General features: G+C 44.3%; 6 protein-coding genes across 6 annotated transcripts; 4 read left to right on the plus strand and 2 right to left on the minus strand.

The window, feature by feature from the left end:
* The first annotated feature begins 37 nt into the window (after positions 1 to 37).
* LOC117189518 lies at positions 38 to 520 on the plus strand. Its single transcript, XM_033394665.1, has 2 exons — positions 38 to 244; positions 311 to 520. Exons 1-2 carry the CDS (start codon positions 134 to 136, stop codon positions 407 to 409), a joined length of 210 nt encoding a protein of 69 aa, XP_033250556.1. The 5' UTR covers positions 38 to 133; the 3' UTR covers positions 410 to 520.
* Positions 521 to 2,011: 1,491 nt separating this feature from the next.
* LOC117189515 (ras-related protein Rab-4B-like) lies at positions 2,012 to 3,462 on the plus strand. Its single transcript, XM_033394662.1, has 4 exons — positions 2,012 to 2,266; positions 2,336 to 2,416; positions 2,479 to 2,811; positions 2,874 to 3,462. Exons 1-4 carry the CDS (start codon positions 2,251 to 2,253, stop codon positions 3,083 to 3,085), a joined length of 642 nt encoding a protein of 213 aa, XP_033250553.1. The 5' UTR covers positions 2,012 to 2,250; the 3' UTR covers positions 3,086 to 3,462.
* A 1,290-nt stretch (positions 3,463 to 4,752) lies between these two features.
* Positions 4,753 to 5,807, minus strand: LOC117189514 (nucleolar GTP-binding protein 2-like). Its single transcript, XM_033394661.1, has 2 exons — positions 5,516 to 5,807; positions 4,753 to 5,454 (listed from the first exon to the last, which is right to left on the minus strand). The coding sequence occupies exons 1-2, from the start codon at positions 5,723 to 5,725 to the stop codon at positions 4,768 to 4,770; spliced, it is 897 nt and encodes a 298-aa protein (XP_033250552.1). The 5' UTR covers positions 5,726 to 5,807; the 3' UTR covers positions 4,753 to 4,767.
* A 5,353-nt stretch (positions 5,808 to 11,160) lies between these two features.
* LOC117189520 (E3 ubiquitin-protein ligase SH3RF1-like) lies at positions 11,161 to 14,986 on the plus strand. Its single transcript, XM_033394667.1, is given in 7 exon segments — positions 11,161 to 11,761; positions 11,821 to 11,929; positions 12,118 to 12,174; positions 12,177 to 13,809; positions 13,867 to 14,064; positions 14,115 to 14,384; positions 14,452 to 14,986. Coding segments are annotated over 7 exon segments (2,556 nt in total). The 5' UTR covers positions 11,161 to 11,647; the 3' UTR covers positions 14,627 to 14,986.
* LOC117189517 lies at positions 14,985 to 15,481 on the minus strand. The gene is made up of 2 exons (XM_033394664.1): positions 15,332 to 15,481; positions 14,985 to 15,203 (listed from the first exon to the last, which is right to left on the minus strand). The coding sequence occupies exons 1-2, from the start codon at positions 15,382 to 15,384 to the stop codon at positions 15,083 to 15,085; spliced, it is 174 nt and encodes a 57-aa protein (XP_033250555.1). The 5' UTR covers positions 15,385 to 15,481; the 3' UTR covers positions 14,985 to 15,082.
* Positions 15,482 to 15,499: 18 nt separating this feature from the next.
* LOC117189519 lies at positions 15,500 to 15,974 on the plus strand. Its single transcript, XM_033394666.1, has 2 exons — positions 15,500 to 15,698; positions 15,765 to 15,974. Exons 1-2 carry the CDS (start codon positions 15,588 to 15,590, stop codon positions 15,861 to 15,863), a joined length of 210 nt encoding a protein of 69 aa, XP_033250557.1. The 5' UTR covers positions 15,500 to 15,587; the 3' UTR covers positions 15,864 to 15,974.
* The last annotated feature ends 942 nt before the right edge of the window (positions 15,975 to 16,916 follow it).

Raw genomic sequence — 16,916 nt, forward strand, 5'->3', positions numbered from 1 at the left:
AAAGATATGCAACGCAGCCCTGAACTGCGCTGCTCCGACCCTGGTTATTGAACGGCAGCACTATCTGGAGTACGTGCGAGTAACAATTTGTCATCAAATAATAGTTTGCCGTAAAACTAAATCATACATCACAATGAAGGTGTCTATATTTGGTGAACTCAACACGTTTGAGTTGCTCGTCCTGAGCAGCTTATTGCCAGGCGTCTTCGTGTTCCTGTGGACATTAATAACCGGGGATATTAAAGTCGTGCCCAAATCTTATCTATCACGGAATGTTTATTTTCATGCAATTTTTCTAATACTTTTACAGAACTTTAAGGGAAGCAAGCTGTCCTACTCCGAATTCACCGCGCAGGATCCTGTTAACTGCTACCAGAATTACGGCGAAAAGAAAGATAAGGATTCTTAAGTCGATTGATGCAATTGATGATCGTCATCAAAGATAACTAAAGATATAATGTTTTAAAATTGTAAAAATATATTGCGGATCTGGCAATAGAAATAAAGTCAGATTGAACCAGAGGCTCTGTATTGTTGCATGCGAAGATATCGATAGGTGATATCCCATAGAAGCGGTGAGGAGGAAAGAAGTTCGAACATAGTGGCAAGGCCAAAATTTAAGGGGAAAAGGTTAGCGAAGAGTGGCGCCACCTGGTCCTGGAGAGTTGCAGTTCCGCCCGCTCTTCGGAGCCGTTATGAGAGAAGATTTCCGATCTCATCCCATAACGGAGTCCCGAAGCCAACTCACACATACCCCAAAGAAAAGAGAGCCGCCAGCATCCCGAATCAGGCCATGCCCTTGAACCTAGTTCAAGGGCGATAGAAGAGAGAGCGATGGGGATCAGCGGCCCGGGAGCATTAAACAGAGCAGCTAAGCCTAGAGGGGGTTCAGAGAAAGAAATTCCCGCAACGGAGGAGCATGCGCGCCGGACATAGTGATTTAGTGATTTTTTTTTGTTCTGAAAGAAAAAGTGAGTGGGATGAGGATGGAGTAGTGGCCATCACCCGATAAAAAGATAAATAAATTTGGGATTCCAGGGGATCAAGATCAGTGAAACACCAGGAACTTTAGAGCTGACCAGCGGGACGGAAAGTAGACCCAAAAAGCACAAGAGTGAGTCCGCTCCAAAGGGGGAGTAAAGAAACCCCAAATTTATTCTTTTTGTTGGCGAATCCATAGGGAATAGGTCACAGCTCCGCCATCCTGGCTTGCTTTTTGCTGGGCTCGAAGACACAATCCTGGCCACGTAGAGCGGGTCCCTCGCCCATTTAGGGAGAGCAAAAAAAAGCATCAATTAACTTATTTACTCCCATTATTTATTTTTGTTAGACGTCTCCATTTATATGTATATGTTAATCCCCTAATTTAAGTCCGCCCATATTATATCTATATGTAACTTATTTATATTTATTATATTAATTATTTCTATTTATCTATTTATTTATTAACCGCCCGTAGTGATAAGATGAGGGGGGTATGAATAGGCAGGCTTAGTGTAGCGATGATAACGTGTAAAAGAAGGAAATTGAAGTGAAAATTATAACGAAAAAAATGAATTGCTAAGCGTTTCATATGGGGGGAAGAGGAGCCACAGCAACGAGAGGGTAAGGCTGCTGCACATGGCAGGGAGATCCAAAACGTTGTTATTCAGATCTCAGGTAGGGTGGGTACGTCAGGGGTAAAAACATCGACACCTCGACCTGGTCCACGTCTGTGTTGAAGGAAGTTACTGTAATGTTGTTTGTCGAGTAGAGTCCGTTTGCAGTTTTTTTTGTCGGTTACTTTTGTTGTTTCAATTTGTTCGAGATATCCAATTAGTTGGTATATTGTGCGACCTGAGGGCTTGGGAAGTACCCAGCCCTGGGATGACTGGCTAGCCGGCCTTGCCCCGAAGAAAACAAAGGTTCGTAACACTATTGAGAAGAATATTTAAATAATTTTGTAGTTGGAATATTGTTCGTTGTTTCTTGCCGTGTCTGGTCACACTAGATATTGGTCGATGTTTGCCAAAACTGTTCGACGAGTCAGAGCATTTTATCTCATTTATGAGTTGTTTTAATTGTTTAAACCCGATTAACTGCTCCTAAGCTTCACTATCATAGATTTTAGCGTGTCTGTGGCCTTTTCGATGCACATCCGCACAATTACTTTCAGCGTAGAATACACCCATCGACCAAACAGGCCTCTGGCTAGGAGAAACAACGAAACAAAGGCTGCGGACGACTGCACACAGACAGGGAACAAAAACAATGTCGGAAACATACGGTTTGTCTCTACACGAATAACTAATTAGAAGCAATTTCTAATTAATTATGGTTGGTGAAACTCGTCTAGATTACCTGTTCAAGTTCCTGATAATTGGAAGCGCTGGCAGCGGCAAGAGTTGTCTGTTGCATCAATTCATCGTAAGCAAATGTAAGCTTGGTGTTGTAATTTCCCTTTTATGCGTAGTATTAACTACTTGCTCCGTTTGGCAGTCAAAGACGACAGCTCCCACACCATTGGGGTGGAGTTTGGCTCGCGCATTGTAAATGTGGGTGGAAAATCGGTTAAGCTTCAAATATGGGATACCGCCGGACAGGAGAGGTTTCGATCCGTGACCAGGTCCTACTATCGCGGAGCTGCAGGTGCTCTGCTGGTCTACGATGCCACATCGCGGGACTCGTTTAATGCATTGACCAATTGGCTAAATGATGCGAGGACCTTGGCAAGCCCGAACATTGTCATTCTGCTGGTTGGAAACAAGAAGGACTTGGAAGAGGCACGCGACGTAACATTTCTCGAGGCCAGCACCATTGCCCAAGAGAACGGTTTGTTCTTTTCACTTTTGTGCATTCCCCTTACCATTTTCACTTTCCGAATGCTTTCGTAGAGCTCATCTTCTTGGAGACGAGCGCCAAGACGGGCGAGAACGTCGAGGAGGCCTTCCTCAAGTGCTCCAAGACCATCCTGGCCAAAGTTGAAACTGGCGAGTTGGATCCCGAGCGCATCGGCAGTGGCATACAGTACGGTGGAGCCGCTCTACGCAATCTACAGACTCGGCAACGGAGCATCAACAAGCCAGATTGCACCTGTCGCGTGTAGAGAAACCAGTCTGTCGTGCATCGCCAATTACTTACTCCTGGCGTGTATCGTATTATCATAAGCGAGCAAATTAATCTCTCTTTTATCCGTACTCGGAATGTGACCGCATTACCCCTAAGTTGTATTGTGTAGGCAGGGCAGGCGTGACGTGTGTGCCTGGTCCATCTCATTTCGTTTAGTTTGTGTTTGTCTTGTTAGTTTTAATCATTCCAAATTGTAAGCAAAATGCTTTTCAGATCTTTGGAACATTTAAACATTTGTTGTTTCCTCCAATGTTACTTTACTCTAATTTGTAGTTTCTAAGGCACTTAATATATGTATCTGCAGAGGCCTGAACAGAAGCCACCGCTGTTGCATGGACACTCGGATCAAATGAATGTAGAGTGCACTCTGCACTTTATTGTAAATATAAACGAGGGGGAACGTTGTGAGTTGCTGCGAACACCGCAACTCTACGGTTATACCCGATACTAAGTCAGTATGGCTCTCCTCCGGCAGACGCCACTAATATTAAACGACACGAAAAAGAGTGCGTGCGAGAGAGACAGAAAATCAGTCTGAGCGTGACGTCGGGCGCTGCGTAGCCACTGCAAATTGATTTGTTCCTATTGGCTATAAAAATTATCTGATCTGATCCAGATTCAGCAATCTGATAGATATGGTCATTATCTATGATTCTGCGTTTTTAGTTTTCTCGAATGTGCAATATTGTGGATGCAACAGATTTTCGTCCTTTGTGTGGGCGGAAGGGGGTGGGGCGAAACTTTGAGATACACGTTTTATAGTAAGATCTAACAGAAGTGCGGATACCAAATTTGGTTACTCTAGCCTTAATAGTCTCTGGGATTTTTAAATATCCCCAGATTTTCGTCCTTTGCGGGGGCGGAAGGGGGTGTGGCGAAATTTTGAAACAAACTCGTCTCGGTCCGATATATTTGGAGTGTGGATACCAAATTTGGTTGCTCTAGCCTTTGTAGTCTCTGAGATCTAGGCGCTAATATTTTACTCTAAGCAAAGCCGCCTATGCTACGTGTGTGTTAGAGAGAGACAGGGCGAGAAAAAATGAAATTGTTTTCTTGATGCTGGCTATAATAATAATACGATCCCATTCAGATTCCGCAGTCTTAAAGATATGGTCATTCTCTACAATTCAACGTTTTTGGTTTTCTCATATCTTTAAAATTGTGGATGCCACAGATTTTCGTCCTTTGTGGGGGCGGGGCGAAGTTTTGAAATATTCTTGTAGCAGTGACATATCACAGAAGTCTGGATCCAAAACATCGTTGCTCTAGCTCTTATAGTCTTTGAGCACTAGGCGCTGAAGGGGACGGGCAGACGGACAGACGGACGGACGGACAGACAGACAGGGCTCAATCGACTCGGCTATTGATGCTGATCAAGAATATATATACTTTATGGGGTCGGAAACGATTCCTTCTGGACGTTACACACATCCACTTTTACCACATATCTAATATACCCCAATACTCATTTTGAGTATCGGGTATACAAATGGCATTGACGTCGTTGACGATGTAGCCCGCCCATCTAGCCCATTGTAAATCTAGCTAAAACGAGCACACGCGGTACATAGCGATTTTATTTTACATATTAAAATAATTTTTAAAAAGGTATAACAAATTGGTAAAAATGCTTTTTATACAAATAAATTAATAATTATATTACTGACCTTTGCCAAATGGATGTTGAAGAGAGGCATGGAACGCGATTGTGGGATACTCTGCACTGAGGATGGCCACCCAACGCTGCGTGACCCAGACAGGCACCAGATCCACTTTGTTCAGAATGAAGAACAAGTGCTTGTGCGGCTTCTCTTTGCGCAGGAACTCCTCGATGTATTTGGAGCGTGTGCCCATGGGATCGCGGGCATCCAAGACCTGAAGCAGAACGTCGGAAGCGTCTACGACCTTATGAAGCTCGTTCCAGATACGTATGCTCCCTCCAGCACCAAACACCCAATCTCGCACGGACTTCTTTTCGCCAGTGTCTTCGCGTATCAGATCTATGTCCTTGGTAGAATCGTATATATCAGCCTGTTCACCCGCCGCCTTGCTCAAATCCTCCAGATCACGCACTTTAAGGCTGACACGTTTGCGTTGCTTCTTGGGCCCGAATACGCTGTCGAAGCTTTCTGTGTCCAGAAGGTGGACGCGCTTGTATTTTGAGGCCTCATTGAATAGCGTCACTGGCAGCTGTGATGGCTTCATAATGACTTGATAGGGATCCTTGACGGCCTTGCCAATCTCATTCTGGAACTTTTGCAGAGCCGTTTGTGATATCACACGAGAGTTGCTGAACCATTTCGGTGTGGGCTCCACTCTGGCCATTGTACCAGCAGGCAGGCGACCCTACAAGGAAGAGATTTAGCATGATATCCACAGTGAGGGACAAGTGGTGTGTACTCTTTACCTGAAACGGAGCCGGACAGATAATCTTGCCGGTACGATCACGCTTGGCTTTGAAGTTGCGGTACATCTGGAGCCGTTTAATGGTCCCCTTCGTTCGGGGATGGGCAACACCTTTTAGTCCATCCTTTGGCCTTTCTGGATTCATCGAATGGTTGGAATGGTTGAACCCCTGGGTCCGGGGCTTGCCCGTTGTGCTGCGTACTTTTGGCATGATTTCTTGGTTAAATCGCGTGCCTTTCAAACAATTTAATATATCTGTGCTGCACGGCAAAACCAAAACCCACGTGCTTTGTTCAAATTAAAAAACAAAAGGAACTTTGCGGTACTCAGCACTGGTTTACAACAGTGCTGCCAGATTTTGAGAGTCACTATAAGTAGATTGATGAAAAAAATAAGCTAGAATAAGCTAAAGATTATGTAAATATGCAATCATGTGTAATACTGTAGTGTGACTGAAATTTATCAACGAAAAATTACCATACATTTATACACAAAATTGGATGATATACCAAAATACGAACAACATGTATGATTTTTGTCCGATTTCTCGATAAAAATGATCAAATATTACAATACAATAAAAAAAAAAAAAATAGTTTTGTACTAAATTTTTATAAGCCAAAATAAGCTAATTGAAATTTGAAATAAGCTGGATTTCAAGCTATAAGCATTTTAATTATTCTTCAAATCGGGTTTACAGCACTGAAAATGTTTACAGTTGCCAGATCCACTAAAACAACAGCATTGATACAAAAAATACATAATTTTTTAAATAAATGTAAAGGACAGTGTATCAAGCAGTTAGCACTATCCCATCTAAATTAACATTTGAACTTAAGATACCATCGATAAGACCTAACCGATATAACCAGACTTAACCGATGTTTAAAAGACCTAACCGATAAGGGGTTATCGATACGGGAGTCGGTTGTTGGAAGTAGAAGCAGAAAGTTGAACAAAAAGTCGGAAGAACAGACTCATTAATTGCACATCTTAAATCATACACTTTGTACTCTTTTTCGAAAAACACTATTAATAAACGATACATTATTATTAATCTTACATTTGGGGGCTCGTCCGCGTCGAATACAGAGCTCGGAGTGTGTGAAAAAGAAAAACAGATGAAAGCAGAAGCTGATGCAAGAAGAGGATTGTTGAAAAGTTGTTAAAGTTGTTGTTTGTAGCTACATAAAGTTGTAAAGTTGTTGTTGGTGGCTATAAACATTAAGTTGAACAATCCAAATTCTGTGAGCCTAACAGTAGACACGGAGTTTAAGAAAAGATCGGTCGTTTAATTCGGTTGGAAAATTGTGAAATTCATTGTCGCGCCGCAGCGTCGCCTTGTCCGTGCGCAGTACGTACACAAGCAGAAAAAACACGCACAGACACGTTGTGTGTGATACACACTTATAAACAGAAAATACAAGCACTCGTCGGGTACACAGACACAAGTCAAAAAGAGCCGCAAAATGATGCAAACACCGCCGCCGTTGCACTGGAAAGAGAGAGAGAAGGAAGAAGCTGTACCAGGAAGGTCGCGCCCGAGTGCAAACGAGATGGAAGATTTAGAAAATGCAGAAAACAATACTGATGACAAGATTGATCAAATGATAAAGTTGAAACTGCTTTGCGATGAGCAACGAGAAATGAAGATCGCTCCAGATAATTTTACAAAAGTTGTGAGCGATTGTGATGGAAAATCGTTTCCCATAGAAAAATGGTTTGAGATATTCGAAAAAAATGCCGACGCATATGAGCTTACTGAAAAGCAAAAGTATGTGCAGGCCAGAGGAAAAATGACCGGTGCAGCTAAGCTTTTCCTTGAAGCTGAATGCGTGTGCACCTATGAGGAACTCAAGAACTTATTATTGGATGAATTCACATGTAGCTATAACAGTGCAGACATTCATAAGCTGCTGCACGAAAGAAAGAGGAAGAGTAGTGAGTCGATGCACGAGTACTTGCTGCAGATGAGAAAAATAGCAGCAGTCGGACATGTTGAACACGCGGCTCATAAGCCATATTGTGAACGGTCTGGACATAAGAAACGAGTATAAGTATGCCATGTATCGCTGTAAGACCTTCAGGGCCTTGAAAGAAGAGTTCGATATCTATGATCGTTTGAACATATCGGAGAAGAAGGGCAATAACGAACAGCATAAAACGAGTTTCAAGCAGCAAAGTGGGCAAAGCGGTAAAAGAGAATATTGCTATAACTGTGGATCAGGAGAACACAAACGCAAAGACTGCAAAGCCGAAACGAAGTGTTTTAAGTGCAATCAGAATGGTCACATTTCGCGTAACTGTCCTTATGAAGCTGATGAAGTTGATAAAGTTCGCGTCATTTTGGATCGCAGTCGCATGAAAAAATTCAAATAAACGGCATTGTTGTTGACTGTCTTGTGGATACAGGGTCAGATGTAACCATAATCAAAGAGAGTATGTTGAAGACCATGAAAAACGTTAAACTTTTGAAGTGCACAACTATGTTGCGCGGTCTGGGTCAGATATCAACAAAGCCTGTTGGATACTTTAATGCAGAAGTTACCGTGGATAAGTTGCTGACCACACAGAAGTTTTTAGTAGTCCCCAGTAGCCAGATTGATTTCGACGCACTTTTGGGGCATGATTTCATTAAAAAGTTCCGTTTCGTCGCTGATATGCAAGGATACACGTTTTTGAAGCATGACGCAGATCCTGTGCCAACAGATGAGCATGCTCTTATATATAATGTAACTGAAGAGTCATCCTTTGTAGCTCCGCCGCAATATCGAAAAGACGTTGAACAGATGATAAGAAACAGTTACCAAATGCCCACAGAAGTTGCAAAGCAGTCTCCAATCCAACTGAAGATAGTTCCCGACGGATTAATCAAGCCGTTTCATCACTCACCGAGTCGTTTATCAACAGACGAAGCCAGTGCCGTAAAGAAGCAAGTCGAAGAATGGATCGAGCAAGGAATCGTGCGCAAGTCGTCTTCAAATGTAGCGAGCAGAGTTGTCGTCGTGAAGAAAAAAGATGGTACACTTAGAGTTTGCGTAGACTACAGGAAGTTAAACAGCATGGTATTGCTGGACTGCTTCCCAGTCCCGATCATGGAGGAAGTCTTGGAAAAGCTGCAGTCGGCTAAGTGGTTTACCATAATGGGCCTTGAAAACGGATTTTTCCATGTGCCTATGGAAGAGCAAAGCAAGTCGTATACGGCCTTTGTTACAAAGGAGGGATTATTCGAGTTTAATAAAGCGCCTTTCGGATTCAAGAACTCGCCAGCTGCGTTCATTCGGTTCGTAAGCTATATTTTTCAAGAATTAATCAACTCTGACATTATGCAGCTTTATATGGACGACATAATTGTTTACGCCGCATCGCCCGAGGTATGCATGAGGAAGACAAAGTTGGTCCTGGAGACAGCTGCGCAGTTTGGCCTAAAGTTCAAGTGGAAGAAATGTAGCTTCATGCAGCCACGCATTAGCTTTCTGGGCCATATCATTGAGGACGGGAGAATCTGGCCCGGCAAAGAGAAGACAGCAGCTGTCAGTCGGTTTGCTACGCCCAAAGACATTAAAGCAGTTCAAGAATTTCTGGGACTCACAGGCTTTTTCAGAAAGTTCATCCCTGGCTATGCACAAGTTGCCCGGCCGCTCACGAATCTACTCAGGAGGGAAGCAGTTTTCAACATTGGCGAAGCAGAGCAACAGTCGCTACAGACCTTAAAGAATCTGCATGTAATCGCACCTGTATTACATTTATACTCACGAGAAGCGCCAACGGAACTCCACACGGATGCATCCAAAGAAGGTTTCGGAGCAGTTCTGTTGCAGCAGTCTGATGGCAATTTCCACCCGATTTACTATTGGAGTAAAAAGACTACACAAGCCGAGTCCAAACGTCACAGTTACTATTTGGAGGTCAAAGCTGCATACCTCGCACTCAAGAAGTTTCGTCACTACCTGTTGGGGATCAAATTTGATCTTGCCACTGACTGTGCGGCGTTTAAGCAGACAACAACGAAAGTAGATATACCCAGAGAAGTTTCCCAGTGGATTCTGTATATGGAGGACTTTACATTCAAAGCAGTACACCGCCCAGGGGACAGAATGAGACACGTGGACTGTCTCAGTCGTTTTCCGCAGACATGCATGTTCGTGACGACGGAGCTAACAGCTCGGATAAAAAAAGCACAGCAGGATGACGATTTCATCAAAGCCACAGTTGAGATCCTGAAGCAGCACCCATATCAAGACTACAAGCTTAAAGGAGGTCTTCTCTTCAAATCTGTAAATGGCAATGACGTTTTGGTGGTTCCAAGGCTGATGGAAAGGGAAATCATTCAAGGATCGCATGAAGTTGGTCATTTCTCCACAGCAAAGACAATGCACTCAGTTCATCAGCAATACTGGATTCCGCACCTTGAACGGAAAGTAAATAAGTTGATTACTAATTGTATCAGTTGTATAATTTTCAGCAAAAAGTTGGGCAAACAAGAAGGCTATCTTCATTGCATTGACAAGGGTGACACACCACTATACACGCTGCACGTTGATCATTTGGGACCAATGGATGCGACAGCCAAGCATCACAAGTACATTTTTGCTGTGGTAGATGCATTCTCCAAGTTTGTGTGGCTGTTCCCAACTAAGTCAACAGGTCACGAAGAAGTTGTGAAGAGGCTGAGAGATTGGTCATTTGTGTTTGGTTTTCCCAAGCGCATAGTCAGCGACAGAGGAGCAGCGTTTACATCCAACGCATTCAGCGAGTTTCTTAACGAGAACAAAGTCGAACATGTGTGTCCAACGACAGGTGTGGCGAGAGGCAACGGTCAGATTGAGCGGGAGAACCGTTCAATTTTGGGTATCATCGCAAAGCTCTCAGCTCAGGAGTCAACGAAGTGGTACAAGCATGTGCCACAGGTCCAGATGGCGATTAATTCGCATGTGCATTCTACGTTGAAGTCGTCGCCATTCGAGGTCATGTTTGGGACAAAGATGCACAGACAAGCTGAAAGTCGACTATTGGAGGTGCTCAACGAGGAGTTGGTTACGCAGTTTAACAACGAGCGCCAAGAACTGCGTGACCAAGCGAAACAAAACATTGAGAACATAAAAAACGACGACCTGAGCACGGCTACAGACTAGGAGACATGGTCGCGATCAAGAGGACGCAGTTCGTCGCAGGACGCAAGTTGGCCAGCGAGTATCTAGGCCCATATGAAGTCACCAAGGTAAAGCGGAACGGTCGCTACGACGTCAGAAAGGTTGCTCAAGTCGAGGGGCCAAATATCACAGCAATGAGCAGTGACAATATGAAGCTATGGCGTTTTGTCTCAGAGAACGATGATATATTGTCATCTGGGACAGATGAAGATGAGCAGGAGGGCCGAATGTAAAGGACAGTGTATCAAGCAGTTAGCACTATCCCATCTAAATTAACATTTGAACTTAAGATACCATCGATAAGACCTAACCGATATAACCAGACTTAACCGATGTTTAAAAGACCTAACCGATAAGGGGTTATCGATACGGGAGTCGGTTGTTGGAAGTAGAAGCAGAAAGTTGAACAAAAAGTCGGAAGAACAGACTCATTAATTGCACATCTTAAATCATACACTTTGTACTCTTTTTCGAAAAACACTATTAATAAACGATACATTATTATTAATCTTACATAAATATATTAAAAATTGGAAAACCCACGAGGACTGCTATAAATTAGTATTAAAAATTGCTTAACAATCACCCTTCATTGATACTGCCAATATGTGCAACAAATGCAAAGATATTTCCAAGTGGTTCCAAAGCTGGTTTCATACATCCGTGTACATATCCGCTTAGTATTTGTGTTCACACGAGCTTCGGCTGAACTTAATAAAATTTCCCGACTAATTTAAATAATTAAAATGTTTCAAGTTGAAAGTGATAATGCAAACGAAACCCTTGTATGCAATCTGTAGTAATTAGTCTAAAACATATTCCGTATTTCCTAAGCCTGTCTTTGGGTTGCGTTAAGTGTTTTGTACATCAATGTATATGTGTTGTGTATGTGTGTGTGTGGCGTTTTGGAATGTTGCCTTGCACGAAATTCAAATTGTGACCCCATCCTTGAGATTGTGCTTTTGAGGCATACCTAAGAAATGGATGAGCATACATTGAATGACCTGTTGGAGTGTTCGGTTTGTCTGGACCGTCTCGATACCACATCGAAGGTGTTACCATGTCAGCATACATTCTGCCGCAAATGTCTGGTGGTGAGTACGAGTGAAATGCTCGTTTTTCCTATTCTCCCATTGACTAATTTTCCCTTTAGGACATTGTGGCCAGCCAACACAAGCTGCGGTGTCCGGAATGCCGCGTCCTGGTCTCGTCCAAAATCGATGAACTGCCACCGAATGTCTTACTGATGAGAATATTAGAAGGTAATGAGGGAGTATGAGCCATGAGCGCAGCCCACGCGGCTATCAGATGACGGTCGCAGCAGCCCACGCGACATTCGGACTAGAATTCTTGAATTGTTGAGTGCGGCAGTGGCCAGATTGTCAGCAAGTGACTCGCCTTTCCCTATCGATTCTCAACCATTCATAATTATTTCTCTCTCATTCTGAAGGCATGAAACAAACAGCGGCTGCTGTTAAAAACGACAATAAAAGCGAAGAGATCGAAACGCCCCAGAGAAACCCAAAATCCAACATTTCACGGAGACGGTGGCACCCACAAGCAGTACACAACTGCATCAGCAGCACCAGCCGCCACACCAGAAACAGAAATCGCAGACTCAGGTGGCGCGTCAAAAGCAACGACGGTTTCTGCTCCCGCACGCCTATGCCCTGTTCGATGTTGTCTCCAGCGAAGCCAACGATCTAAAGTTCAAGAAGGGGGACTTAATATTGCTTAAGCAACGCATCGACAACAATTGGTTCGTGGGCCAGGCCAATGGAGAGGAGGGAACCTTCCCCATCAACTATGTCAAAGTGTCCGTCCCCCTGCCCATGCCCCAGTGCATTGCCATGTATGACTTTAAGATGGGACCCAATGATGAAGAAGGCTGCCTCGATTTCAAGAAGAGCACAGTCATCCAAGTGCTACGGCGTGTGGACCACAATTGGGCTGAAGGTCGAATCGGTCAAACAATCGGAATCTTCCCCATAGCATTTGTGGAGCTAAATGCTGTAGCCAAGAAACTCCTGGATAGTGGAGTAATGAATCAACAACCGTGCCATCCGCTACAGCAGCAGCCACAACGTGCGCTTCCTCCTGTCCCCATAATTGATCCCACAGTGGTCACGGAATCCAGCTCTGGCTCCTCGAACATAACGCCAGCTAGTAGCAATTCCAGTTCTACTTCCAGCTCGAACAACTGTAGTCCCAATCATCAGTCATCGCTGCCAAATACTCCCCAACACGTGATGCCCTCTGGATCCGGATCTGGATCTGTTCGATTTCGGGATAAAGGAGCTAAGGAGAAGCGGCATTCGTTGAATGCCCTTCTAGGAGGAGGAGCACCTCTTAGTCTACTGCAGACCAACCGCCATTCTGCCGAGATTCTGAGCCTGCCCCATGGGCTGAGTCGCCTGGAGGTGGCAGCCACTCCAGCCGCAGCGGCGGCGGCAAAAGCGACCCCCGCCTCCCAGTCTGCACGTGTGCTGAAGACAAATGTGCAGCAACAAATGCCTCCCACTATGCCCTGGGGATACCTGGCCCTTTTTCCATATAAGCCACTACAAAACGACGAATTGGAATTGAAGAAAGGCTGCGTGTACATTGTGACCGAGCGTTGTATCGATGGCTGGTTCAAGGGAAAAAACTGGCTGGACATCACTGGTGTATTCCCGGGAAACTATTTAACGCCATTGCGTACACGCGACCAGCAGCAGTTGATGCACCAGTGGAAATACGGTCCCCAAAGCTCGGATGCGAAGCAGATCCATCCCCAGCAACAGCCAGTGACGCCAGATGTGCGCCTCAACAACATGCTGCCCATGCAGCCACCGGATTTGCCGCCCCGCCAGCTGCAAGCATCGACAACAGCGACTGCGACGACGACCAGCTGCTCGGCCTGGACAAAGCCAGTGGAGGCCTTGTTTAGTAGAAAGTCCGAGCCTAAACAGGATATCTCCATAGCCACTTCGAGCAGCAGTTCCTCGGGCGCAGTCGGACGTATGCGGCGACTAACGCACATGAAAACACGCTCAAAATCCCCAGGAGCTTCGCTGCAGCAAACTCCGAAAGAAGCGATAACAACAACCATTGAAAGCAGTGCTAAGACAACAGTTCCTCTCTTGCACCCAGTGCATGTTAGGTAGGTGCTTCCGCTAATAATCCCATACCATAATCATCACTATCGGTCACTCTTCAGATCCGGATCATGTCCCAGCCAACTCCAGCATAGTCAGCCGCTCAATGAAACGACAACGACAACAACAACACCTCCTCCGTCCGCAGGTCAACAGCATTTTCAGGGCAACCAACATCAACTGCCTTCTGCCAGCAGTGGCAGTGTCTCTTATGGTTCGCAACGCGTGAAGAGAAACAAGGATCGGCCACATTTGCTTTGGTTGGTGGAATCTATTGCTGGTAGTCGCGCAAAATCAATTTTTAACGCAGCGCACGACAGTCCTTGGACACATCCACATTCCTCATCATGTATAACAATGCGGCCTCGTCCCCTCCACCGCCTGCATCATCAAAAGCCGCACCAATCTATGCCGGTGGGCAGCAGCCCGGTAGCCAGACGCAGCTGCATGCCAATATGATAATAGCACCGAGTCATCGAATGTTTCAGCAACTAGATGCTGGCCATGTGCTATGCCCCAGCACCGAGGCGGCCATAAAAGCCAGTGCAACAACAAAGTCGATTTATTGCACGAGAGAAAGGTTAGATTTCAGGACGGATACGATAATTCAACTAGATCTTAACCAACTTTTACTTTCACCATTTCAGTCGCTTTCGTTGCATCGTGCCGTATCCGCCGAACAGCGACATCGAGCTGGAGCTGCATGTTGGCGACATCATCTATGTGCAGCGTAAGCAAAAGAACGGCTGGTATAAGGGCACACATGCGCGCACTCACAAAACCAGACTGTTCCCAGCTTCGTTTGTTGAACCGGATATCTAGGTCCAAGACATTTAAGCATTTGTTAGGTGAAATTCCAAATTACTTGTCTAAATCTATTCAATCGCCGGTCGATTTGGGCTTCAATTTGTAATCTTTTCAAAAATGAAATCTTTTGTACTCGAATTTGAACTGGCGGATGTAATTTTTATACGATCTTTAATCAAAATAGGCAACCCATTAGTGCATGCCTTAAGCAACGAGTTACTTAAGCACATTTAAGCGTAAGTTAGAGTGTGAACTCGAATAAGAAATAATAATTTAGAAACGGCGTGTCCCATAAACAATTTGTGCCCAGTTGAAAGTTACATATTTGTAATATAGTAAATCGTAATAAAAAATGTATACACACGTTGCCATGTAGATCGTTTAAACTTATTTTATTTACTAAGCAAAACCATTGTGGTCACTTTGGAATGACCAACTCAACACAACGTATGGATGTTAAGAATGCCATATTTATTCGGCCTTGTCGTATTTGGAGCCATAGATTGGAACGTACTGCAGAACAAGCTTCCAGTCGGTGAAGTACAGCAGAGCCAGGCCAGCGGCCCCACCGAATCCAGCTCCAGAGCGAGCGCTTAAAGAAATTGGGAAAACAACATTGTTATTGAATCTGCACGATTATGCAATGTGCCTGTGTGTGCACATTGGGCCGAACTCGAGTAGTCTTATGATGGTCCAACCAGGATGTCATCATTTACTTACAAGGACGACGCGATTTCAGCGTGTTTCTTGCCAAATGGGATGCGGAAAGCCATTTTATTCAACTAAATTAAATTTTCTGCGGCGTTAAGATTCTCTGTGCCGTATTCTTACACTAGAAATTCCAAAGATATGCAACGCAGCCCTGAACTGCGCTGCTCCGACCCTGGTTATTGAACGGCAGCACTATCTGGAGTACGTGCGAGTAACAATTTGTCATCAAATAATAGTTTGCCGTAAAACTAAATCATACATCACAATGAAGGTGTCTATATTTGGTGAACTCAACACGTTTGAGTTGCTCGTCCTGAGCAGCTTATTGCCAGGCGTCTTCGTGTTCCTGTGGACATTAATAACCGGGGATATTAAAGTCGTGCCCAAATCTTATCTATCACGGAATGTTTATTTTCATGCAATTTTTCTAATACTTTTACAGAACTTTAAGGGAAGCAAGCTGTCCTACTCCGAATTCACCGCGCAGGATCCTGTTAACTGCTACCAGAATTACGGCGAAAAGAAAGATAAGGATTCTTAAGTCGATTGATGCAATTGATGATCGTCATCAAAGATAACTAAAGATATAATGTTTTAAAATTGTAAAAATATATTGCGGATCTGGCAATAGAAATAAAGTCAGATTGAACCAGAGGCTCTGTATTGTTGCATGCGAAGATATCGATAGGTGATATCCCATAGAAGCGGTGAGGAGGAAAGAAGTTCGAACATAGTGGCAAGGCCAAAATTTAAGGGGAAAAGGTTAGCGAAGATTGGCGCCACCTGGTCCTGGAAAGTTGCAGTTCCGCCCGCTCTTCGGAGCCGTTATGAGAGAAGATTTCCGATCTCATCCCATAACGGAGTCCCGAAGCCAACTCACACATACCCCAAAGAAAAGAGAGCCGCCAGCATCCCGAATCAGGCCATGCCCTTGAACCTAGTTCTAGGGCGATAGAAGAGAGAGCGATGGGGATCAGCGGCCCGGGAGCATTAAACAGAGAAGCTAAGCCTAGAGGGGGTTCAGAGAAAGAAATTCCCGCAACGGAGGAGCATGCGCGCCGGACATAGTGATTTAGTGATTTTTTTTGTTCTGAAAGAAAAAGTGAGTGGGATGAGGATGGAGTAGTGGCCATCACCCGATAAAAAGATAAATAAGTTTGGGATTCCAGGGGATCAAGATCAGTGAAACACCAGGAACTTTAGAGCTGACCAGCGGGACGGAAAGTAGACCCAAAAAGCACAAGAGTGAGTCCGCTCCAAAGGGGGAGTAAAGAAACCCCAAATTTATTCTTTTTGTTGGCGAATCCATAGGGAATAGGTCACAGCTCCGCCATCCTGGCTTGCTTTTTGCTGGGCTCGAAGACACAATCCTGGCCACGTAGAGCGGGTCCCTCGCCCATTTAGGGAGAGCAAAAAAAGCATCAATTAACTTATTTACTCCCATTATTTATTTTTGTTAGACGTCTCCATTTATATGTATATGTTAATCCCCTAATTTAAGTCCGCCCATATTATATCTATATGTAACTTATTTATATTTATTATATTAATTATTTCTATTTATCTATTTATTTATTAACCGCCCGTAGTGATA

Source organism: Drosophila miranda, assembly GCF_003369915.1.
Source record: "Drosophila miranda strain MSH22 chromosome Y unlocalized genomic scaffold, D.miranda_PacBio2.1 Contig_Y1_pilon, whole genome shotgun sequence".
NCBI lineage: Eukaryota > Metazoa > Arthropoda > Insecta > Diptera > Drosophilidae > Drosophila > Drosophila miranda.

What these genes read in the sequence shown, in the direction of transcription:
- LOC117189517 (XM_033394664.1), bottom strand. Translation starts at nt 15,384, where the DNA reads ATGGCTTTCCGCATCCCATTTGGCAAGAAACACGCTGAAATCGCGTCG. An exon ending in GCTGAAATCGCGTCGTCCTT is followed by an intron (nt 15,204 to 15,331) that starts GTAAGTAAATGA and finishes AATTTCTTTAAG; the next exon opens with CGCTCGCTCTGGAGCTGGAT.
- LOC117189519 (XM_033394666.1), top strand. Translation starts at nt 15,588, where the DNA reads ATGAAGGTGTCTATATTTGGTGAACTCAACACGTTTGAGTTGCTCGTC. An exon ending in TAATAACCGGGGATATTAAA is followed by an intron (nt 15,699 to 15,764) that starts GTCGTGCCCAAA and finishes ATACTTTTACAG; the next exon opens with AACTTTAAGGGAAGCAAGCT.
- LOC117189515 (XM_033394662.1), top strand. An exon ending in TCAATTCATCGTAAGCAAAT is followed by an intron (nt 2,417 to 2,478) that starts GTAAGCTTGGTG and finishes TCCGTTTGGCAG; the next exon opens with TCAAAGACGACAGCTCCCAC. An exon ending in CACCATTGCCCAAGAGAACG is followed by an intron (nt 2,812 to 2,873) that starts GTTTGTTCTTTT and finishes ATGCTTTCGTAG; the next exon opens with AGCTCATCTTCTTGGAGACG.
- LOC117189514 (XM_033394661.1), bottom strand. Translation starts at nt 5,725, where the DNA reads ATGCCAAAAGTACGCAGCACAACGGGCAAGCCCCGGACCCAGGGGTTC. An exon ending in TCTGTCCGGCTCCGTTTCAG is followed by an intron (nt 5,455 to 5,515) that starts GTAAAGAGTACA and finishes TCTTCCTTGTAG; the next exon opens with GGTCGCCTGCCTGCTGGTAC.
- LOC117189518 (XM_033394665.1), top strand. Translation starts at nt 134, where the DNA reads ATGAAGGTGTCTATATTTGGTGAACTCAACACGTTTGAGTTGCTCGTC. An exon ending in TAATAACCGGGGATATTAAA is followed by an intron (nt 245 to 310) that starts GTCGTGCCCAAA and finishes ATACTTTTACAG; the next exon opens with AACTTTAAGGGAAGCAAGCT.